The 26194-nt window shown below is 32.8% G+C and overlaps 1 protein-coding gene across 1 annotated transcript in view; it reads left to right on the top strand.

The window, feature by feature from the left end:
- The window catches only part of KPNA3 (karyopherin subunit alpha 3), a 97267-nt gene extending 71489 nt beyond the window's left edge, over nt 1–25778 (top strand). The window contains exons 7-17 of the mRNA XM_051987361.1: nt 927–1012; nt 2114–2200; nt 2577–2746; nt 4238–4282; nt 8950–9081; nt 13602–13730; nt 16751–16855; nt 17038–17109; nt 17299–17461; nt 22448–22542; nt 23178–25778. Of these exons, the coding sequence (XP_051843321.1) occupies nt 927–1012; nt 2114–2200; nt 2577–2746; nt 4238–4282; nt 8950–9081; nt 13602–13730; nt 16751–16855; nt 17038–17109; nt 17299–17461; nt 22448–22542; nt 23178–23276 (1183 nt within the window). The 3' untranslated portion in view covers nt 23277–25778. The remainder of the gene's footprint in view (nt 1–926; nt 1013–2113; nt 2201–2576; nt 2747–4237; nt 4283–8949; nt 9082–13601; nt 13731–16750; nt 16856–17037; nt 17110–17298; nt 17462–22447; nt 22543–23177) is intronic.
- Nucleotides 25779–26194: the final 416 nt, after the last annotated feature.

Below are 26194 nucleotides of genomic sequence, written 5' to 3'. Positions count from 1 at the left end.
GAAACAGCTATCTCAAACTTACATTTTTTTGGAAGATGATAGCATAAAAAGTTAGTCCATGGACATTTTCTAGATAGCATTAGGATTAGCATCTGAGAAAATCAAGAAGGGCTTCATGGAAGTGGGTTTTAAACTGATTTTAGAAGGAAACAAGATTCTCATAGGGATAGAGACTCAGGACAAAGGCTCAGAAAAGGGAAATAGGATGTTTTATATAAGGTATATCCAGGCTGGCCAGACTGTTAAATGTGAGAATAGGGTCTGTTGGGACCAAATTTTAAAAAACTTTAAAAGCTAATTTCTGTTTGAGCCTCAAGGAAATAAGGAATCAGTGAAGTTTTTCAGATAGTGGAGTGACTTAATGCAACCTGCACTTTAGGAAAATGACTTAATGGATGAGTGGAATGAGATTGAGTCAGAGTCAAATTAAATGAGAATCTGAACAGTAGTAATAGTGGTAGCCATAGGAAAAGAGGGAAGGAGTTCAATACAGGAGAGGTAGTTTGAGAAATTTGGCAATTTATTAAATATGTATGAGTGAGAATGAAGTCTTGAGAATTAGGCAAAGGCTGCAAAAATAATTAGCTGTGAAAGAATGATGACTTCCTTGCATTAGAGAAGTTTGGAGAAAGAATGAGTTTTCTGGGAAGATGAGCTGTTTTTCACATGTTGATTGGATGCCTTTGAAATGTCTAATAGGCAATTGGAGATGTTCAGCTTGAGCAGAAAATAATTTTATTAAAAAAAATTAAAGGGGCATTTAATAGTTGTCCTGTACAAGGGATATTAATTGTATATCACTCTACAGGGTACAAGTAGGACCAATAAGTTTTTTTTTTTTTTTTTTAATGAATGAAGTCTTAGCTTTGATATATGGTTTTTAAGTTCATTCATGGTAACAATATTTTTCTAACATGCTTTTTTAGTCCTTCGTTACAATTTGAAGCTGCATGGGCACTGACTAATATAGCATCAGGAACTTCTGCACAAACTCAAGCAGTGGTACAATCTAGTAAGTAAATTAAACTTTTTTTTTTTTCATTTTTAGAATGAGTGTAAATGCTTTAAAAAATGTGATTATAGTGTTTCCCTTGATGATTATGATCTTCCCCTTAAAGACTTTTATTTCTCATTAGCCTATCAAGTAATTTTTGTTCCTCTTACTATTCAAAGAATGCATTTTTTATATGAAATGAGATTTGTGTTTTCATATAAATTATTTTTTAACAGCATGCCTTAATGTTATTTCCAGTACTGAAATATTGAGTTGTTTATACTACTTAGACTACAAAACCTTTTGTAATTTTTCTCCTAAGTTAATAATATAATATTTCTCAAAGTCAACTGACATTTTATCATTTGAAGGACAACAAGAGTGAGGAAACCCAGAAGAGAAATAGGGGCCAGCCTATTTAGGTAGAAAAGGAAAAAGAATAGAAAAGTTTGGGAAGAAGGAGTCTGTGGCCCTCTGGCTCAATAATCTTCCACAATAACTTTAGGAACATTGTAAGGATTATTGTATGTGTATATAAGTACACACTTACATACATATGTAAGTAAATAAAATGTGTAAAATATAAGGATTCTATTAAAGTTATAATTTCTTAATCTCATTTTATGATTACTAAATAATTATTTTAACTGTTGCAAAGTGATTTAATGTTGACTAATCTTCAGTAGTGATTGGTGATTATAGGAACCTGTTAAATACAGAAACACTCAGAGACTGTATATAATCAAACTTAAGGATCATTAGATCCTGTCAATATAACTTTTGATTTCTGGATAGGAAAGATTAGAGATTTCTTTCCAGCTTCATTTACTCTAACTTAATTTGTAATTAATTTATATATATATAATGCTTATTTATAGGACTAGCATTCTGGTGCCTTTTTGGAACGTTATAACTTTATTTTAAAAGAGTTTTACAATGCATTTATTAGAATTGAAGTTTGCAGTATGGCATAATAAGCATATCTATATGTATATACATATATACATATATATATGTGTGTGTGTGTGTATCTATGATAATTTCTTAAAGTTAAAACTTAACTAGTTCTTTTTCCAGTCACTAAATATGTTTTTTAAAATTATATAATTATAATTTTAGATGCAGTACCTCTTTTTTTGAGACTCCTCCATTCACCACATCAGAATGTTTGTGAGCAAGCAGTATGGGCCTTAGGAAATATTATAGGTAAGTCATATTGGATTTGAAAAGCGGTTAAGACAAGGATCATTTATGAATACAATGTGGTTTCTTTAACATTGTCATTACCATTGCATGTTATGTTTGCTCTATATTTAACATGTATTGACTTTATCTTTTCATCTCACAGAGAATGTCTTTAATATAACTTTTTTTCAAAAAATGTTGTGACTTATTGTCTGGTTCTAGTGGGTTAAAATGTATGTTCTCCAAATCAGAAGGGGAAGGAAGAGAAATATTTTGTGCCTTTCATAGATTAATGGTGAGGAAACAGAATATCAGTGTCTCAACATAAGCCATTGCATATATTTTAAAGTTTGCCATCTTGAATGTAATTTTTTTAAACCAATTTTCATTTCTATAGGTGATGGTCCTCAATGTAGAGATTATGTCATATCACTGGGAGTTGTCAAACCTCTTCTGTCCTTCATCAATCCCTCCATTCCCATTACCTTCCTACGGAATGTCACATGGGTCATAGTCAATCTCTGCAGGAATAAGGATCCCCCACCACCTATGGAGACAGTACAGGAGGTAAACAAAAGAATTATAATGATCAGATGAAATACTTTCCTTTCTTTATGCTTTAGATTTTAATTGATAGGATGAATTTACAGCATGTATCAGTTTTTAATTGCAAATACAGGATACTTTGGGTTTATCTGCTTTTTTTTTAATTAACATTTTTTATAAACTTTATTTTTAATTTTTTTCTAAACATGAACATTATATAAATAAAACATACATTTTAAAAAATACTTTATAATATTTTTATAGCTTAAAAAGATAATTACTCTTTAGCATAACTTTTAAAGGGGGAAAGAAGAAAGCTTGTTAGTGTTGAATTGCATTTTTAAATTACACATGTAATAAAATTATTTTGTCTATTATTGTGGGTAGTACATTAATTCTTTATCTAGGCATATACAAGTTTAGAAGAAAAATATTTATTGGACTTTAATCTTGAATTCAAAGTTAATCTTCATAGTGGCAATGAGAAAATCAGGAGAATTTATTCACATCCCTGCCCAGCCATTAACTAGTCATATGTTATTTGGTAAACCACTTAATCTGCAAAGTAGAGACAATAATAACCACAAAATTGTCAGAGGGTCTGCTAGATGGCACAATGGATTAAACACCAGCTCTGGATTCAGAAGGACTTAAATTCAAATGTGGCTTCAAACACTTTACATTTAGTAGCTGTGTGACCCCAGGCAAGTTACTTAATCCCAATTGCCTTGGGGGGGGTGGGGGGAGAAGGGAGGGAGAAGCACTACAAAACAAAAACAAATTGTTATAAAGATCACATTAGTTGACTGTTAACAGTGCTTGTAAGCTATAAAATATATATATTTAAACCTATTTAAGTGGATACAGATTTTTTAACATATTTTTAAATAACAATATATTTGTAGATTTGGTTTTTTTTTATTCAGTATATAATTTCTATTTATCAGTTAACTGGTATATGCTATTTTGAGTGACCATCTTTTATTGAAAATCAGCAGAATTTGATAAGCTTTTTATTGCTAGTGAAAAGATTTTAATGTACTCTTGCTTGAAAGATGTTGATAGTGTTGGAAGATCAAAGCTTTATAAAATTATGCATGTGTGTCTTTTGCACAAATTTCATGATAAACCTCATTCTTCATGGACAAGTGGTTAACAAAGTGAAATATTGTTCCACTTAGCAAGCCTAAATATTGATTCTTAAAATCAATATGCCAATATTTTCATCTTCAATGCCATTATTTTACTTGTCATGGATACCAGGAAGGAACTATTTCAAAAAAGGTTTTTCTCCTTTCTCCTTCAGGTAGTTTATATTATTATCACAGAATAATTGAATATTTAAATAAAACTTAAAATATGTTCTTTTGGTTTTTCAGCTGATCATTTTCTATTGGAGAGAGTCATTTCTGTCTATCCATTAGCTTACCACTCTAATAAACTGAATTTGCAGGTGCTTTAAAAAATCAGATAAGTGATTTCTGATTAAATCTTTTACCTTTATTTCCTCAGATTCTGCCAGCATTATGTGTCCTCATATACCATACAGATATAAATGTAAGTAAAACTGATGCTAAACTAAACCATGGGTAATTGAATTGGGAATATGTCCTCAAGGATCATATTAATTTGTAACATGTCAACACAGTTTTTATTATGTTTAGTAAGCTTTAGCAGTATAGCTAATATTCAAAAATAGGACTGATTTTAATGGGATTATGTTTTAGATTTAGATTACAGCATAAATATCAGTCTTGGATGGCAACAGCTTATTATATTAATTTTAATACTAAAATATTTAAGGGCAAGAGTTGAGGACTAGAGAATAAAATTTAAAATAAGAAGTTTGTTACTCAGGCAGACCATTTATTTTGCTGACCAAAATTTAAGTATGTTTAATTCCTCTGGGAAATGGTATATGATCTTAGAATATTCCCAAAGCCAATAAGTAAAAATGTTAAATTATGTAAAAGAAGGAAGATACTTAATAAATTTCATTTTCAGTTCTGACATTACTGTCTGCTATAGGCAAGGTATAAGATCATTCTCTGAGAAGATTTGATTGTGTCCTGATAATAGAAGTAGTTGTAATTTTATAATATTGTCCTGAGTTTTTTTTTTTTTTTCTCTTGAAATAGTTGGGGTTAAGTGATTTGCCCAGGGTCATAAAGCTAGGAAGTGTTAAGTGTCTAAGACTAGATTTGAACTCAGGTTCTCCTAACTTCAGGACAGATACTCTATCCATTGCACACCTAGCTGCCTCCTTGAATTTTTTTAAAATAGTTTTCTTTAGCTTTTAGTGAAAGAGCAACTTGCAGATCATTTTCTGGATGAAATAAATGAAATCAATGATATATTTCACTTAACAGCTTTTAATCCTTTTAAAAATTAATCTTTTTTTCTTATTCTAGCATAACAGATTGAAGTTATTTTATATCCAATTACATATAAGATACTAGTTTGTCAGCTTGAAATCTTTATTTATAAATCAAGTCAAATATCTGACACTGGGTTCTCATCATGACTTTTTTCCATTATAGCATAGATTTGATGGTAGATCGATCCATTTCTCTATAAGGCAGTATGATACAGTACTATGGCTGGATTTTAGAAACCTGGTTTCATGGCCTGTTGTGGTTTACCAGCTAGATGACCATAGTCAAGTTACTTAGCATTAGTATTGCAGCAGATACCTTAAGACTGTTAAGTAGCAGCTAGGCACAGTGGTACAAGTCTGAAGGGTCTACTACCAGGAAAGTTTAACCTTGTAAATGGCTTGACCTTCAATTAAGGCCAGAGGTATCCAGCATGAATATGATGGAGCTCTAGCAATAGAGGGAAGGCTTGCCAAGCCAGATCAGAAAAGCAAAGCAGATTAAAGCCTATTGGTACTAGCAATAGGTCCATAAATGACTACTGTACTTCTGACATGGACAAGATAAAGAGATGCATTATTTATATATATAGCAAGTTATAAAGAAGTTATTGGTCTGCATTGGTGGAGGGAATTTCTGCAAAAGGAGTTCATTATACAAGGTTGCTGAGAAGAAATTGTTTTGTGCAACCTTAAAAGAATTATTGAAATATGTATCAGTACTAGATTTCCCATGAACAAATATTTGGTGTTTTATTGGGGGGAACATGAGAATTTTAGGCAATCCTGACTAATCAAATAAAGACATTTGAAACCTTTAGAAAGAAGTAGCCTTGGGCAAATTTTTTCATAGCCACTAAGTATAAAAAGACTTGAGGCCACTTAGTCCAACCTATTCCTTTACCAAGAATTTCCCTCTGCAAATTATTTCCCAATAATGGGAAACCTATTATCAGCACAGATGTCTATTCAATCTTTCTAATTGTTAAGAATTTTTTCCATGAATCAAACCTGAATTTACCTCAGCAGCTTCCACTCACTATCCTGTTATTTCTTTTGGAACTAAGCAAATTAAGTCCAGTCCATCTTCAAATATTTGAAGACAGCATTCATGTCCTTTTTATTATCTCTTCTCCAAACCAAACATGCATAGTCTCCTGACCATCCTGATTACCTTTCTATGAATGTATTGTACTTGATACATTGAATCTTAGATAAAATCTCCCATCAGATTTTGCTTATCTATAAAATGAACCAATTGAATTTGATGTTCTTTTTCCAGTATAAAAATGCTGTGATTTTATGACCAACTGTATTTCCTGAAAGCAAAAATAGAGCTTCAAACAAATGTTAATTTTAAATTGTAAAATTAGAATTCAGCTTAGAATTTCGTTAATGACTGTCTGTTTTGACTTATTTGTCTTGGCACTGTCAAGCTTTGGGTGTTATTAATTTTTAGTTCTTTGCTCCCAGTGAATGGAATCAGCATTGTTAGTAATCAGAAAACCTGATTAATTTGTGTTTAACAGAAAGGAACTTTGCCAGAGGAAGGGGCTGAGTTTCAATTTTCTCTTTTATCTGAATATGGGCTCAGAAACACACAAGCTATTTGTGATACTTACAAGAATAATTAGAAGTCAACATAGTCTTTCTTTTATAATAGACACATCATTGTACTATTTGGGGTAAAAAGCACTAGTTTTTCAGTTCTCCAAAACCTGAAATAAATAAATATGTCCTGTCAGGAAACCTTGGGAACAAATGTAAATGTCAGACTTTATTTTTTTGTGTGTGCTTATACTTAATCTTAACTTTTGGTAGTTCCAGATATTAAAATACATTTGTTTTTCATTGTTATTCACAATGAGTGATTATTTGTTAAGACACTTCAGTGTCTTACAACTTAACTGTTTTATGTTATCTTTTTTTTTTTTTTTTTTTTTTTTGGGTCAAAGAAGACCCTACTAATGATATTATATGACAGTAAAAGTCAGTAGCTAAGCCCTTCTCTTTTATGGAAAGTATGTGTATGGTCTTTTTATCAGCTACATTCCAAGAAAGATTCATTATCTTTCACTTGAGCTTTTGTCCTTTTGAAGATGCCTTGCTGGTGCTAGATAAAAAATAGCCATCCATTTCTGATGATTTCATGTCATATTGACATGAATGCTGGCAGTTAATAATTTGCTTTATGTTTGAACTAATCTCTCTTATTTTTATAACATTTATATTTCTAGTCATACTCAACTTTAGTTACTATACATAGACTGTTTCAGTATCCTCTCATTTTTCTCATCTCTAGTTCAATAGAACTGTGTCAGGTTGCAGCTAACTTAGCTACAATTCTGATGGAAGCTAGTCTTGCTCTTTCACTGTTTTTCAGTGGATATGGTATGTAGATGATACTATAATTTTTGCAAACTCCAAATCCTCTACCGTTTTAACATATATTATCTACTTTCCCAAATGATATATAGCCATTCTTCATTATGGTATTCTTCCATTTTGTTCAACATTGTAATCTTCATTATATATTGTAGAGATAACAGACATCTACATGTGTTTGGTGACTTATATGTCATGTAAAGATCTTTAGTTGCATATAGAATTTCCTTACCTTAGACTTACATGGTATCAGTTTTCTCATCGAATTTGTTAATTTTTAACAATGACTGCATATTACCCGTAGCTTCTTTCATATCTTTTGTTGTATGTTTTGGGGGTTAGAGTCATCAATGTATAGTTTATTAAAGGATTTGTAAAGTACACAACCCTTTGTTTATTCAGAAGTCAGCCTTTCAGCAATTTAAAGCATTTGAAATAGCTCCATACCTAAAAATAATAAATTTAGAGAATTTTTGGCAGTAAAGAAGCAGCCATCAAGCAGCAAACATTGATTTAAATAGCCAAGAAAAGCTGAGGACCTAAAGATCCTGCAGAAAACATTCTATATATGGTCAGTTGGATGATCAGAAAGAAAGCTGTGTTCTCATCGACTTTCTGGATATAAAAGCTATTTGTCATGTTTGTTAAGAAATATGAGATAAAAGGAGACAAAAGGAAAAGAGAGGAGAAGATAGAAGCTATTTAAGGACTAGAGATAATGATATAGAGGCTAGAAGGATCAGCTCAAAGAAGAGATCTGTAGTCTATGGGGCTGAATTTGATAAAAGAGTATAGAGTAAGCCATATTTTACTATCCTCATTAGGGCATTGCTATAGTCATAGAGTGCATGACTAACTGATAACAGTGAGATAGTGATAATTTCCATAGGAAATGGTTAAAATTTTTTTAAAAGATTTAACTTCTGGTTCGAACTTTTTTTTTTTCCTATTAAAAACCCTATGGAACATTTAAGAGACTAAAGGGGAACAGAGAAAACATTTGAGTGCATTTGTTTTTTAAAAGAGAAAAAAATCAAAATGTGCCAACCTTGGGGTGTGTGTGTGTGTGTGTGTGTGTGTGTGTGTGTGTGTGTGTGTGTGTGTAAAATATCTTTGATTTTAAGTCTTAAAAGTAGATGGGATAGCTGCTATAGATTTCCATTAATTTAGAAGAACCCATGACATAAGTTTCAGCTTTTCAAATAATAATGAGGTGAATGGGGGAGAGAGAGAAAAAGAAAAGATATTTTCCTTTCTGATAAACTGGCACTTACTTCTCTTATCTAAAAATGAAGAAATTGAGTTGGGATGATAGTAAACATTACAGGTAAACAGGCATTAGTAATACTAAAGCAAATCTTGACATTTATCAACTTGTTCTAACCACCATGTTTTGTGTACATGAAATGTTGGAATTAGTTGCAAAGTGGTTACTTTTTTAAAAAATTATTATTATTTCCTGTAGATTCTTGTGGACACTGTTTGGGCTTTGTCTTACCTAACTGATGGAGGTAATGAACAGATTCAAATGGTGATTGATTCAGGAGTTGTACCATTTCTTGTGCCTCTTCTGAGCCATCAGGAAGTTAAAGTTCAAGTAAGTATTGTTTCATTTTCTTATAAAAACCAAATCCTGTTGATTTAAAACAGTTAAATTTCAGTTATTTCTGCCAAAGAACATCATTAAAATTTCGTTGCAGAAACATATGAGTAAAAGTTTGAAACTTCTATTACGTTCCTATATCAATACATTATTTATTGTATGAAGGAAACCCTAAATTCTTCAAGACTATGTACAGATCAGAGTGACAGCTTTCAGCATTCTAGAAAGGCTTCAGGTGTTGGTGTGGGCTTGTCATTTCTGAATTTTGCACAGCTAAGCAACAGCTTCACACTTGATCATGAGAAGGCTCGTCATTTCATGATCTGAGATCTATATAAATAACTGTAGACGATATAAAATACTTGGGAGTCTACCTGCTAAGGCAAAACTAGGAACAGTAGGAACACAATTACAAAACACTTCACACAAATAAAGTCACATCTAGCTAATTGGGAAATATCAGTTGCTCATGGGTAGGCCAAGCCAATATAATAAAAATTACATTTCTGCCTAAATTATTTTACTTATTTAAAATCATACCATTCAACTATCAAAAAAAAAGTTTTCTAGAATTAGAAAAAATAATAGCAAAATTCATCTGGAAGCAAAAAAAAGAATATCAAGGGAACATTAATGAAAAAAAATGCAAAGAAAGGTGGCCTATTCATACTAGATCTCAGATTATATCATAAAGCAGTAGTCTTCAAAACTATGTGATGCTGGCTAAGAAACAAACTTTTTTTATTTGCTTGCATTTTGTTTTCTTTCTCATTTTTTCCCTTTTTGATCTGATTTTTTTTGTGTAGCATGATAATTGTGGAAATATATATAGAATTGCATATGTTTAACATATACTGGATTACTTGCTGTCTAGAGGAGGGAATGGAGGAAAAGGAGGGAGAAAAAAATTTTAGAACACAAGGTTTTGCAGGGGTATTAATGGCATGTGTTTTGAAAATAAAAAGCTTTATAAAAAATAAAATAAATTTTAAAAGATAACATTTTCAACATTAAAAAAAAACCAAACAGTGGTAGATCAGTGAAATAGAGACAAGATACAATAGTAAATGACCATGGTAATCTAGTATTGACCCCAACTTCTGCTATCAGAATTCACTATTTGACAAAAACTACAAGGAAAATTATAAAACATTATGGCAGAAAAGAGGTATAGATCAACGTTTTGTACTATAAATCAAAATCAAAATGGGTACATAATTTAGACATCAAGGATATAAAATATATAGACATAAATAGCTTACCTGTCAAATCTATGAAGAAGGGAAGAACTCATGACCAAACAAAAGATAGAGAACATTATAAAATATAAAATGAATAATTTTGATTGTATTAAATTTAAAAGGTTTGTACAAAAAAAATTCAGTGCAACTAAAATTAGAAGGAAAGCACAAAGCTCAAAAGCAGCTTTTACAGCCAGCATCTCTGATAAAGGACTTATTTCTCAGATATTTAGAGAATTGATTATAGTTTTTTTAGAATACAGGTCATTCTCTGGTTGATGATCAGAGCATCTAAACAGGCATTTTTCAGATGAAGAATTGGAACTACCTATGGTTAAAGTCTCTAAATAGCTAGTAATTAGAAAAATGCACATTAAAATAATTCTGAATACCACCTCACACCTATCAGATTGGCTAATATGACAGAAAAGGAACTGATAAATATTGGAGGGGGAAATTGGGACACTAATGCACTGTTGGTGAAATTGTAAACTGATTCAGTCATTCTGAAAAGCAATTTTAAACTATGCCCAAAGGGCTATAAAACTGCATGCCTTTTGATCCAGCTAGGTCTGTATCTCAAAAAGATTAAAAAAAGAGAAAAGGATATATATATGGACAAAAATATTTTTAGCAGCTCTTTTTATGATGGCAAAGAATTAGAAATTAAGGGGATGTCCATCAGTTGGGGAATGGTTGAACAAGTTGTGGTATAGGAATGTAATACTGTTTTGCTATAAGAAATAACAAGCAAGCATATTTTAGAAAAAAACTAGAAAGATTTAAATGAAACTGTTGCAAAGTGAAGTGAGCAGAATCAGGAGACCATTGTACACAGTATCAGCAATATTATGCAGTGATCAACTATGAATGACTTGGCTCTTCTCGACAATACGGTGATCCAAAATAGTTCCAAAGGACTCATGAAAGAAAATGATATTCACATGCAGAGAAAGAACTGACAGAATCTGAATGCAAATTAATGCATTTTTTCACATGTTCACTTTTTTTGCAGTTTTTTTTCTTTTGATATGTTTCTTCTTTCCTAACATGACTAATGTAGAAATATGTTTTACATCATTACACACATGTAAAGCCTATATCAAATTATTTACTGTTGGGGAGGGTGGAATATGGAACTCAAAATTTTTTTAAAAAATGAATGTTGTCTTTATTTGTATTTGGAAAAAATTCTATTAAATATATAAAAATAAGGAAGAAAAGAAATCATCAGTAGACACTTATTAAAAATAAGTCTCACAGCCTATGCTGAGCCCTCCACATATAAAAATTAAAACAATCCTTCTCAAAGAGCATATATCCTACTTATACAGGCCATGGTTACTCTCATAAGTATGTATAGAATAAGCATAATGAAAATATAAACAATTAGAAGGAAATGAAGAAAATATAAGCATTCATGACATACCTCTCTCTTTGCCAAACACTAAATTAAGCATTGGTCAAATTTTCTCTTTGGTCCTTACAATTCCATCAGGAAAGACTACCTGCAGAAGTGTTGCTTGGGCTGTGCATCTTGATGAAAGATCATTTTAAGGGGCAGAGGGGAGAAAGGAGTGCATTCTAGGCACAGCACTCGCCCATATAAAAATAGTAGATGGTCACATCAGCACTAAAGGATAATAGTTTTGTGGTCTATGAGATAAATTTCAGTGGAAAGAATTGAAAAGTAGAAAGACCAATGAGAAAGTCACTGCAGTGATCAAAGTATAAGCTAGTAAACATTTTAACTGAAGGAAGAAATGAATAAGAAGAGATCATTCATAAAATGTGCACCTAAGAAATGGTAAGATGTGGCAGCAGATTGGCTATATGGAGGGTGAGGTAAAAGGGGAGGAATCAAGGATGATGCCAAAGAGATGAAGGAAGAATGGAAGAATGGAAAAACCTTTGACTAAAATAGGAAAATTTGAAAGAGGAATTTTGGGGAAAACATAATAGTTTCCTTCATAAGAGAAGGTTAATTCCTCAAAAGTTACTTCTCTTTGCTCCTTTTTTAAATCTCTTTAATCAAAATTCTTAGTATCATAGGGCAGTTAACTTGTTTGGATGATTGGATCTTTGTGTGGACAATTCTTCAACATTAGCCCTTGAAAACTTTGTGTTTCAATTTTCTTCCCCTTCCCCCATATCCTCCCCTAGATGGCAAGTAGTCCAATATATGTGAAACATGTTAGAAATATATGTTAAATCCAATATATGCATACATCTTTATACAATTATGGTGTTGCACAAGAAAAAAAGAGAAGCAAATTAAAATGCAAGCAAACACCACCAAAAAGAGTGAAAAAGAGTTCACTGTGTTGTGAACCACACTCAGTTCCCTCAGTCCTCTCTTTGGGTGTACATGGCTCTCTTAATCACTGAACAATTGGAACTGGCCTCAATCATCTCATTATTGAAGAGAGCCACGTCCATTAGAATCGATCATCATATAATCTTGTTACTATGTACAATGATCTCTTGGTTCTGCTCACATCACTCAGCATCAGTTCATGTAAGTCTTTCCAGGCCTCTCTGAAATCATCCTGCTGATCATTTCTTATGGAACAATAATGTTCACGAACATTCATATACCATAACTTATTCAGGCATTCTCCAATTAATGGACAACTTGATTGGATCTTTAAAGAAAAACAATCTGATTCAACTGTTAGATGCTAAGGTGTGTGAATGACTGATGTTGGTATTTAAAATACAGAGCTTGCTGACCCAGATGAACTTCTAATTGTTGGAATTTCTGACAGTGGTCAGTGGGATATGGGCAGAATGGCTTTAATTATTAAGTCTACTAATAGTGATCAAGATTATGAAATTCTGGCTTTTATTTTAGTATGGACCCAAAACATTGGAGTCCTAAAATGTTGTAGCTTTACTTACTATAAGTAGATCCTTTAATTACGAGAAAGAATAGTTTCTATCTTACATCTTTTGGTATGTTGGTCATTAGTTTTCATTGCCAGAAAATTGTTTTTCATATAGCATTAGGTTATATATTCCTTGAGGTCTTTTGCATTTGTATTATCAGCTCAGACAATGTGCCTGGCACATGGTGCTTAATGGGTGCTGTTGACTGACTACCACATACGTCATTTAAAATTCAGAAATATTTATGCCTAACTTTTGGTTGGGGTAAAGTATTAGATGTTCCACTCTTAAGTTCTCAATATCCTTAAATCTAGCCAGATGATTTAAAGAAGAAATGAATTTTCTGTAAGGAACAAAAATTTATTTCCTCTCCTGCCATTATAGACAGCAGCTCTGAGAGCAGTGGGCAACATAGTGACAGGCACTGATGAGCAGACACAAGTTGTTCTCAACTGTGATGTTCTTTCACACTTCCCAAATCTCTTGTCTCATCCAAAAGAGAAGATAAACAAGGTATGTAGTAGAGAGTTCTCTAATATTTTTCTTCTTTATCATTTTCAATTAATAAAAGAATATTTAAAATTACCTCTGAATTCATTTTGTTTTTAACCTTTTCAGTGTTCTCTGTATTTGACTAATGTATGAGAGTAGTGCTTTGATCAGAACAATTTTAATTATTCCCATGGATATAAGTAGTTTGATGAAAAGAAAGTACCATTATTCATTCATTTATTTTCAGTGAATCTGTCCTCTCTCCTTCTTGCCCTTTCTGATATAAATATTAGTGGTTTAGTTCAAATAGAGTCAAAATTCAAAACAAATTTCTATATTGACCAAGTCTAAAAGAAAAAATACCATACAGACATTTAAATCTGTGCATCTAAGATATAGCTATATCATTCCGTTTTCTGAGTCTTCTTCATCAGGGTTGAGTTTCATGTTAAGTCTTTAAAAGTTTGCAGTATTTTTGTCATTGTCTAAATTATTCATCCCATTTTGCTGGCTTAGTTTTGCTGCATTAGTTCTTACAAATCTTCCCAGGTTTTTATGAAACCATCCCCCTGTTATTTTTTTACAGCACAATAGTATTCCATCATATTTTTGTACTAATTCAATCAACCCAGTTGATGAGTACCCCTTAAGATACCCATTTTTTTTGCCATGTCGAAGGATATAAATATTGTTTCACATCCTTAGAATTTATTTTACTTAGGATTAATCTTTCCCTTAACCTACTTCCCTCTAATTTTCTTTTCTCCCCTTTTCCTTCAGTTTTTATGTCCAGTGTTGTCTGTAATCTTCCCTTCTTTGACCAGTTCAGATAAGCATACAGATGTCAACTCTTACTACCTGCCCTTCCTAATTTTTTTGCATAGATTCTATTCTATTTATGCCCCTTGATTATGTGAGATTTCTTCTCATCTTTTCTCTTTCACCCCAGTGTATTCTTCTTAGTTATCTTTCCATTCTTCTTTTAAGATGATAAAAATATAACAGAACTACTCCCATGCCTCTTGACTAATTAGACTCCCTCTATGATGATGATAGGAATTCAGAGAGGAAGACATGTATCTTCTCTTTGTTTCTTTTATCATTTTTCATTTGTTTTTACCTTCTTATGTTTCTCTTGACCTCTTGTTTTTGAACTTTAAAGTTTATACGTAATTCTCATCTTTTCATCAGGAATGTTGAAAATCTGCTTTCATTAAAAGTACTTTTTTTTTTTCCTCTATAGGATTTAACTCATTTTCATTGGGCAAGTTATTTTTGGCTATAAGCCTTTGCCTACTGGCAGTGGAATCAAGAAGACCTAGGTTCAAATCCAGTTTCAGACATTTAATAGCTCAGTAATCTTTGGAAAGTTATTCAGAGTACTTTAGGTTTCTCCCCCAAGGATGATAAAATGGTATTCACAATAGCATCTACTTTCCAGATTCAATGTGAGAATCATGAAATATACTTGGCACATTGTAGAATTGTAATAAATTCTTATTTCCTTGCTTTCAGGTTTTCTATTCTCATGTATAATCCCAATTGTGACTCTTTGTTATTTATTTGCAGTACTTACAAAGTATTTTTTTTTCCTTTTGACATGAAAGCTCTGAATTGGGATTAGAATGTTTCTTGGAGTCTTCTTTTAGGACGTAACCAATGGACTCTTTCTTAGCTCTCTGATTTTAAGAGAGCTGAACAGTGTTCTTTAAGTTTTCTTGAAATATTATGTCCAGGTACTTTTTCTGTTCATGATTTTTAAGTAATCCAGTGGTTTTGGAAAAAAAAAAATTAACCCAGTCTTTTGACTTTGTTTTAATATTTCCTATTGACTTCTCGTATCTTCTGTTTGGTCCATTTTAATTTTCAAGGAGTTTCAGGAACAAAGTTTTATACCTGTTGTCTCAAGTTCATTATTTTCTTTCCAATCCTTTGTTTTATAATTTGCAGTTATTTTCCAATTTTTTCTTTAGCTCTATCATTTCATTTATAAAAAACATTTTAAACTGTTTTTCCCTTATATTCTTGTCTCATGTCTTCCAGAACCTGTAGTCAAATCTGTTTCTAGGCTGTTTTTCTTTGAGACTTTGCTTGTAGATATTGGGAGTTGTTCTCTTCTGGTTTGAGGTCTTGAGTGTTCTGTCATTATAATAAGCATTTTATAGTGGGATTCTTTTTCTATTTGTTCATTCTCCTAGCCTACTTTTTTCAGACTTGTTTTGTCTGGATATCAGCATTCCCAAGTCTCTAGAGCCTTTCTCAGCCCCACATTTGTTTTTATTATAACATTACAATCACTGTCAAATCTGTTTACTGAAAAAGTATTATTTTTTATTATATATTTTTCTGTCCAGATGAAAATGGTAAAATAATCAGATTTTGCCCATCTCTGAGGAAAATGTTACAGTACCTTAGTATATCTATGTTCTGGTTCTCCCGTAATAGCCATTTGGCATGAGCAGTCTGTTTACTACTGACTGAAACTTTCTTCTTATCTCTGTCAAGACTCTGTTATAAATTCTTGATATTGTCTGAGGATTTTAGACTTTTCCTGGCTCTGTTGGTCAGCTTGATCTTTCACATATATTGCAGATATTACAAGAAAGTGTAATTGTTACTCAGGATCCCAAGAAATTTTCTTTTTTATATTGAATACTGAATATTTTTAGATCCCAGAAATTAGTCACATAAACATTTATAGAGGTAAAAGTTACCTGACCATTATTTTAGAAGTTATTTTGAGCTAAATATAATGTGTCTAGAACAAGTTTAAATGTAATATTGCTATGAATGTTACATTTAGATTTAGTTTCAGTAGGTTTCGTTTCAAATTTTTTTGTTTGTCTTGCTGATTTTAAAAATGTGATAATGCTTGTTTGTTCATAGGATCCTAATGGAAAGATTTTATATAAGTTATATACTTTCTTTAGACAATACCTCTAATGTGAGTTTGTTAATTTATTTTAATGTGTTTTATTTAAATTCATATGTAAAAAAATTTTTTTAATAAAACAAACTTATTGTATATTGTTCAATTATAGGAAGCAGTTTGGTTCCTTTCCAATATAACAGCAGGAAATCAGCAACAAGTACAAGCTGTAATAGATGCTGGATTAATCCCTATGATCATACACCAGCTGGCTAAGGTCAGTCGAATTATGACTTAGACCAATTTAAAGTATCTGACACAGACTTTCTGGGAGGGAAATGTAGATAATGTAAAAATGAAAGATATTGATAAATTTTAAATAAAATTTCTGATACACATTACTGAAGTTTCTTAGTAAACAAATAATGCATTTTAAGTTTATTTACATTTCATTCTCAGGGGGATTTTGGAACCCAAAAAGAAGCTGCTTGGGCAATCAGCAATTTGACGATAAGTGGACGAAAAGATCAGGTACCAACTGACTACATGAAGTAGTTATTAAATTATTCTAAGTTGTTCATTAAGATATACAAATATACCTTTTTCTGTTCAGTTTAAGAAATTATGATTTTTTTTATTCATTAGATAATTCCTTGAATGTATTGGGGGGAAAAGTTTCTTTGTATATTTAAAAATAACAAATTTTTCTTTTCTTTTTAGGTTGAATACCTTGTACAGCAGAGTGTAATACCACCATTCTGTAACTTATTGTCAGTAAAAGACTCTCAGGTGGTTCAGGTGGTTCTAGATGGTCTGAAAAACATTCTGATAATGGCCGGTGATGAAGCTAGCACAATAGCTGAAATAATAGAAGAATGTGGCGGTAAGACTTGATTTCTTTAAAGTCAGCTAATTTTTGGTGCTATTTTCTAAACTGATGGTGAAAGCTTAATGATATTCACTTGCCTAAACCTTGTATTTTTCTCTGCAGTAAGTTTTGTGCTATTTCCTCTTTGCCATAACTCAAGTCTAAAGGAATAGTTGGGCTTTATTCATATTAAAGAGTGATATTTTTAAAGAGAAAACAAAAACCTCTTAGAGCTAAAAAGGACCCGAAATTCAATTTGTCAGTTCCAACATTGAGTACCCACTATTACTAAAAGGAAGACTTTCTTAGACCATTATCTTTGCTCTGCCTTCACTTTATTCTCTTCTCCAACTTCAACCTAGTATTTATTTTAGCTTTATTCTGTCCTCTGCTCTTGAATCTCTTGCCGAGTCTCAGATTACTCCTATTTATAAGCAGCCGAACCCCACTGGAGGAAGGTTTAACCATATTAATTGGGTACGTTACAAATTCTTATTGTCCAATTTCAGTTGGGTCTTCATTGCAGCAGGGCAGCCTTTTGTTCACCACTAATTGGTTCCCCATCTGTCTTCCTGCAAAAGCTATTCCAAACCTCTCATTTCCAGCCTCTCATATCTCTCTGTCCTTCTTAATTGAAATCCTTGTCTTTTAATTTATCAAGAACAACCTTAACTAGACCCTACCATTGTAGGACATGCTCTTGTCCCATATCAGTCCTCTCGTTTTCAGCCAATCTCTTTGAAAAGAAGGCCTCCCCCACCTCCTTCACACGTTCCACCTGCTCCTCGGGCCTGGGTAAGCCGGCCTCTGACCTGGCTTCAGATATGATCTTTCAGTTACCTGTGGTAGGCCTGACCTTAGATCTTATCTCCAGCACCTGACTGCTGACCACTCTTCCCTCCCTTTCTGATGACTCTCTGTTTCTTTTTCTGGCTCATTCATAACCTAACGGAAAGTTATGTCCAAAACCATCTTCTCCCTCTAGTCTCTCTTGTAATCTAATTAGTTCTCCTCTGCAAATTATCTTCCATCACTTTTAGTCTCCAGTTGCCTGTTGGACACTTCAAACCTGATTTTTGGAGGACATGAGCATGTCTAAAATTGAAAATTTCCTTCCCCTGAAACCCTGTCCTCTTCTAAACATTCTCATTTCTGACAAAAGCACCACCATCTATGTAGAACATTGGCCCTCTCTTATCCCATAATACCAACCAGCTACAAATTTAGTATTTTCAGATTCCCCATCTGACCTTTTTACTAGTATAGCTACCACAGGAGTTCAGACTCTAATCATATCTTGACAAGGTAAATGCACCTGCTCCCTACTTCTTTTCTATAGTCCAGTGGGAACTTACCAGGAGCTATCACATAATGATCTAAATCATCTTCCTTAGATTCAGAGCTAATAGTGACTCTCTTAGTCTCCAGTAACTGCCTTTTTACCTTTAGGATAAAATATAAACTATTTTTAAGCTTTTAAACCCCTGAATAATATGACCCCCAACCTGTCTTATCAAGCCTCATTAGACATTATTCTCCCTCCTGCATTCTGCAGTCCAGCTAAAGTGAACTTAGCTATCTTGCTTCCTCACACATAATATTTCACCTCCCTTTTTTTGCATTGGCTGAATCCACATGCCTGGAATGCACTTTCTACTTCTGCCTCAATAGAATCCCTCTGTTAAGATGCAGATCAGATAAGATCTTTTATAGGAAGCTTTTTCTGGTACCCTCTACTTGCAGTGCCTTTCCTCCCAAACTACCTTATATTTTATAACTTTGAACTTTCTTTTTCCCTCTCTTTTTTCTTTCTTCCCCTCCCCCTTCTTTTTCTATTTCTCTCTGTCTCTCTTTCTCTCTCTTTCCCTCTTCTCCTCATCTGTCAGTTTCTTCTTCCCTATTATTCTTTCTCCTTGTTGTCATGTTCTTTATAAAGTACATTCCTTAATTATCCAACCTCAATTAGATCTCCATTGCAATAGGACTTGTTTTATTCTTTGTACTAGTACCCAGTATAGAGCCTTGGCATATAGTAAATATTTAATAAATAATTTTGGATTGTTTGCTTGATTTTTTTTTTTTTTAATGAAAATAAATACTTGAGCTTACATTCTCCTTTTCATAGGAGAGTAAGACATTGAATTTAACTCTTGTGCTTCTAGAGTGCATTTTGCTTGTAAGGGAGCTTACAGACTAGTGGAGCAGTAAGGTATTCACATGTAATTGTAGTATGTAACATATGTTATAAATGAGGCCTTAAGAGGGAAAATGGTTCATGATTACATCATGGTAAAGAGTAAACAAGCATTTAGGCAGTTACATTTCAAATGTAGGTCTGTAGCAAACAAATGAGGTTTCCAAATATAGTGTTGCTTCTGGAAGATCAGTGAAAGCTTTTTGGAGGAAATGACAATTGAATTAAACTTTGTTAAAGTTACATAGGAATTTGTGGAGTGGAATGGGAGAGCAGAGCAGGATACAAGCCAAAGCACAGAGGAAAGAAAAGGAATGGTGTGTTGTGAGGTGAAAGATTTTCTTATTTGGCTAGAATGCAAAGCCAATGGCAAGAAGTATGAAACAAAGGTGGACAGGGAGAGTATCAGATTTGAATTGCCTTGAATATAAGTAAAAGTCTGAACTTTAATGGTGGACAGTAAAGAACCATGTAAGTTTTTGAGCAAAAGAGTGATATGTAAGCATGATATACAAATGATAATTATACTAGTTAGGAAATGATCTAATGCTTACAAGAGTGGCTTCCTGTAGATTCTAGGATTAAAAACAAAATCCTTTTTGGCATTTAAAGGCTTTTGTGACCTACCCCTCTTCTACCCTTCCAGTTATCTTATACCTTTACTCCTCACTACATACTTTTCAATTCAGTGTGAGTAGCCTCCTAGCTGTTCATAGAATAAGACAGTCGATCTTTTTACTCCAGGCATTTGTTCTGGCTATCTCCCATGTTTGGAACTCTCTGCTTCGGTCATGTTCATCTGCTGGCTTCCTTTAAGTCCTAACTAAATCCCATCTTCCCTTTCTTTCTTACTTCTTGTTTATCTTATATATAGTTTGCTTTGTAAATATCTTATTTGCTTGTTTTCTTCCCTTTTTGTTCCTTTTTTGGATATCCACAGTTCCTGGCATATAGTATCTACTTGATAAATTTTTGTTAACTGACTCACTGGTAGAAGTTAAGGAGTAGCCTGGAAAATAATAATAAAGATAATAAAAACCTAAAAATTAGAGGAGTTGTCATGTATAATCAAGACTGGAAAGATGAGAAAGTTAGTATAGTAGCACAAAAAGATGAGCAAGGATTATATCCCAGAGAGAGATATAAAATGTCATCTGCCATACTGGGGCAAGAAGGAATAAAAGAATATTTAGCCATTTGATATGTAAAAAGGAACTAGCAGAAACAAGGCTTGGAAGATAGGTGCTTAAATACTAGGCCAAGAGAGTTTGTACTTTACCTTAGTGATAACTATTTGGCCACTAAAGCCGATGAGGGGACCCTCATATATATTGGGAAGATTGTTCTATAGAGAAGTGTAAAATAAATTGAAAAAGAAAGAGTAGTTTAGAAAGTCTTTTAGATGTTTAAACAGGAAACATCGTAGGCTTGAGCTAGGCTGATAATAGTGGAAAGGAGGGAGGATTTTTTCAGAGATGTGATCATTTTGATATGACAATCAATTGGATATCAGAGCTGATTTCCCAAGCACAGTATCTGGTACTTCATAAATGTTTATAGATTGAGTTTGAGAGAAGGGAAAGGGTTAAGAATAACTCTGGACTTTTAAACATAGGATAGATGAAAGAAGGATAATGCCAAAATTTTGGAAGAACATGGATTGGTTTGGAGGTTCACATTTAGTCTTGTTTTGAAGTAGGACAACATTTAATCTGTTCTCATAAAACTCACAAAACCTTTCAGCTTCTGTATCCAGTGAAATTTCAATTTTATCTCTCCCATTTTCATCAATTCATCCCTTTTCTCTGTTATGAATTTCTACGATTTATTTCACTTATTAACATTCAGTGCAGCAAATACATTGTTTCTTCCTATAAACAGACATTTCCAGGATAATCTAATTGGTAGGACAAGTGAAGGAAAGACTGAGTTGATTGAATTTGATACCTGTTCAATGATATGCCTCATACTATTTGTTTTTTAAGTGCTCTGGAGATGTTATAGTCAGTATAATACAGAAGGAAAATTCTGTATTTTGAGTTAGAGCGTCTCCCAATTCTAGTACTACCCCTTACTATGCATGTGACCTTTGGCAAACCTTTAAACACTATAGGCCCTTCATTTCTTCATTTGCAAAATAATAAATGGGATAGATGGTATCTGAAATCCTTTCCACATCTAAGTCTCTAATCCTGTGAAATTCATAGGACTATTAGAGCAACTGGGCTTTCTCATGATGGAAACTAGAAATCCTTTTTATATATTAAATTTTATATACTTTAACTTTTCTTATTCCATTTTTTAAAAGTTTGCTTGTTGCTTTTTGTTTCTCCCTAATCATCACAGTCTATCTCATAGCAAATTGAACAAGGCAACTGACTGAGCATTTGAATCTCACAGTAAACACTGATCTCTATATCTGTAGTCTCTGCCTCTTTATTGAGAAGGGGGAGAGAAGAAGGTACTTCCCTCTTAGTATTTTAAGACAAAGGTTGTTCATTACAATTCATTATGCTTCAACTACTTTATTATAGTCTTTATGTATTCTCTTTTGATTCTTAACTACATCACTTTCCGTGTTTCTCTGAATTTGTCATATTGATCTTGTTTTTTGTTTTTTTTGATAGAAAAATATTTCATTTTGTTCACACACCACAATTTGTTTAGCCATTCCTCAGTCAGACAGGACTTTTAAAAATCATTACCACCAGTTTGGTAGATATAAGGTCAAACCTCAGAGATGTTTTAATTGATATTTCTCATAATCTTTTGTGTGGTTGTTAATCTTACTGATTTTACTTTAATAGGTTTGGAGAAAATTGAAGCATTACAACAACATGAAAATGAGGATATTTATAAATTAGCATTTGAGATCATAGATCAGTATTTCTCTGGTGACGATGTAAGTATAATAGTGATATATATATAAATGCAGATTGGAGCTTACTTTGTGAATTTACTAGAACTTCCAATGTATACACTTATGGTTTCTTTCTTATAATAACAAAACAAAGATGTTTTTCTATTTAAGACAGCCTGAATCAAAATGTTTTTCTGTTTAAGTATTATTTTTCCTTCTCATCTAAATCATTTCATACTTCATTATAAAAAGTTTTTGTAATAATACTTCTTGTTGCTTTGGAATCAATTAGTTAGAAATGACAGGTGCACATTTATCAATTATGATAGAGAAATGAAACCCATTACTAAAGCTTTAAAAAGAAGTCAGTTTTTAAATGCTTTAATTTTCCTAACAAATACTTAATTTGAGCATTTCAGCTAACAGTGTAATTGTTATGCCAAACTGCTATTAATAAGGATACAGTATCATTTTCCAGAAAATTGTTTTTAGATTTTCTATATTTTCCTAATGAAATGATTGCTAAGTCACTTAAACCACTTGTGCAATAAAATAAAAAAAAAAAAAAAGCTTTTAAAAGGCAGCCTCTCACACTGCATAAAAGTATATCTGTAAAAGCAAGAATATCGTGTTAATCACATTTGAATATTAAGTGGATTTGTTTGCTTTCTTTATAGATTGATGAAGATCCTAGCCTCATTCCTGAAGCAACACAAGGAGGTACTTACAATTTTGACCCAACAGCCAACCTTCAAACAAAAGAATTTAATTTTTAAGGTCCCTAGAGGGCAGCTTCTCTCCCCAATCAACCTGAAGTACCACCAGATGGCTACCAAATGACAAAATCAAACAACATCAAAAGGCTCCCAAACACACACGCCTCCTCTTCGTTTTGATGCTTTTAAAGCAAGCCGTGTATCGGTCACTTTGCAGTTGCCAAAAGTCACTCTCACATGGACTATAAATGCATATGCATGATTTCCTAAACTGTTTAGAGTTTTCAACAACCCCAACTCTTCTATTTTCTCCTTCTTTTTCCTGGTGCCACGTGCTGACAGCGCAGCCTGCAGATTTGTTAGAGAGCAGTGGCACATCGGCTTTCCACAGAGCATTTTTGGAAAATAGTGCACTGTGGATCAAGACGCTTGGGTATGATGCGTGCATACATGCTGGAAGACTTTACAGGGGCACAGTCCAACCTGGGCCTCCATCACTGTCCTCCACAAACATATTTTCATATACTTTATGTGGAAGAATAGATTTTAAAATGCGAGCCAAATGATTTTCATTGGTGAAACTGAAAAAAAAAATTAACTTTAAAAAATGAAACAAAAAAGAAAACTTGGTTATTGATTAAACAATTAAGTTAAAAAACAAACTGTACTTCATCTATCAGTAATTGATGTGTTCATTACCTGCCTCAGAAGCCAGGGTTGGAGAAAGAGCTCTAGATTTGGACCGGTGACGCTTTTGCCATTATCCCTAACTGAGAACAGCGAGCCCTGTTTGGCCACTCACTTCAGCCTGTGTGTTCCTGCTGTTTTGAAGTAATCAAATGCTGTGCATGGTATTTTACCTGAGCTGCAACCTGTCCTGGACTTGGACTTCTGTTTAAGCTGAAAGCAAGATACCCAACTGTGGGGAAATAGAAGTCTGAAATGAAAGACTCCTTGGTCATAAGAGTCTTGCTTTCACCTTGCAGTCGTCAGTATGTTTTGTTTTAAATTAATAATTGAATCTGGTTGATTTATATTGGGTTTAAACTGTGGAGCTTTCATGTTTACTGTAATTTAGTCTTAAACTATTTTTTACTTAGTGACCAGTGCTTTTGATAATGTGGTTGGCAACAAACCAGCAACTGTTTAGAAGAAGTGTCATAAAAAGCTTCATTTTTTGAGTGTCAGAAAAGCTTATTTCTGAACCTACTCTTAAAACCATATTCCCATGTTTAAAAAAGATACCGACAAGTATGTGTAAGGCTGTATAGAAGAAGTTGCCATTTTTTTCAGCATAAATCTGATTTGCAGTGATCTTTAAATAGTTCTGCATAATCTGGTGGTATTATGTGAAGTCATTGCTTTTGGTAAAATTGTCTGACCCAGTTATTTACAAAAGAATATGGTATTTCTGGAGTGGGAATGAACAATTTGAAACTCTGTAAGCTATCACAAAAATGGATTTGTTGCCATTGTTTACCGGGTGTGATTTCCCAATGCATTGATGTGAAGGGATAGAAAAATCTAAACTAATTTAGTGATCCGATGTGGGGTGTATTTACTGTGATGAAGACAAGGACAGATGCCATCAGAGCTTTGTGGATCAGCTGGTTTTTTTTCACTGATGAACAACGCATAGCAGGTGTACATTCATTAAAAGTATATATCTGCCAAGGTGGAGCCACTTTAAAGAGTGAGTTTTGTCTTGTATCTTAAATGGATACAAGCGTATGTTTAAACTGCAAGATTTTTACTTGCTAGAGAATCTGTTTTAATATAGTGGTTTGGCCTCTGATTATTTATAGGTTTTATAAATTTTAGAATCAATTTCTCTTTAAGGTGGCTCAGATTTTTCAACTCTTGTGCACATAAAATTGAGTTGAAGTTCATTGTGCCTTTTTTTTCTTTCCCCAAAAGTTGAGTTTTTAAAAGCTTCATATGGTAACTGCATCCTATTCACACGAAGTCTAAAATCTCAAAACTGTGTGGTGTTCACTAAAAGTAGGTATAACAAAGTCAAAGCAATTTAAGGTCACAAACTGGTGAAATTGAAAAGTCTAAATCCACCAGATACTGTGATGAATTAAAATCCTTCCCCCCTTCCAACTTGATTCTGATGACCCTGCCACATATACTGACAGTTACCCTGTTGATTTTGCACACATTGATATTACAGTGAGATTAAAATGAACATTTTTCCCACAACTGTGAAGATTCCATTTTTTTCTTGCACTGAAAGTGCAAACAACATCCAAGTGAATATTATAGAGTCAGGTAAAGCAGATAGATCTATGCAGTTACTTGATTCTCTTTGTTGTGACCTTATCAGTTTTGGATTGAAATTGCACCATTTCATAGTTAAAGGAAACAGAATATATTGCTGCACTTTTAAGTTTTCAGAACAGTGTTTAAAAATTGCATTGTTTTTATTATTTTTTTTAAACTATCAGTTAAAATAGACTAAAACGTTCTTTCAAAAGAGGCATCTAAATGTGTTCCTAATTTTTGTATATGGGCTTAGGTTTTGTAACCAATAAAAAGCTGCTATCAAATACTACAAAACATGCAAACTTATTTTGAAATTGCTTAGGTTTCTCAAAATTTTCTTTTTTGTCTGACCAAACTGTCTAAAAGAATTATTTTTAAATGTCCAAAAGGTCAAAGCATTGGTTCCCAAGTATTTTGGACCTCAAATAACCTTTCATTGTTTAATTTTATGATATACTTTCCATCCTCTTTCCCTGAAGAAAGGGTTTCAAAAATGAGAGAATTTTAGAACATTATAATATAAGGCAGCAAGTAGTCTCAGATACTATTTGAGGATGGAGTTTTATAACGAATTATTTTTCATTAGAGGAGATAGTGCAGTAATGACTTTTTTAATAATAATTTTACTGATCATATACCCTTCCCCATAGGTTCTTCCCCCAAAATCTCTGATACAATTTATCCTTGCTGTAAGAACACCTCAGATGGAG

Source organism: Antechinus flavipes, chromosome 3 (genome assembly GCF_016432865.1).
Source record: "Antechinus flavipes isolate AdamAnt ecotype Samford, QLD, Australia chromosome 3, AdamAnt_v2, whole genome shotgun sequence".
In the NCBI taxonomy this organism is placed as follows: domain Eukaryota; kingdom Metazoa; phylum Chordata; class Mammalia; order Dasyuromorphia; family Dasyuridae; genus Antechinus; species Antechinus flavipes.
The sequence above is the reverse complement of the archived record's forward strand: the minus strand, read 5'-3'. Positions and strand labels throughout refer to the sequence as shown.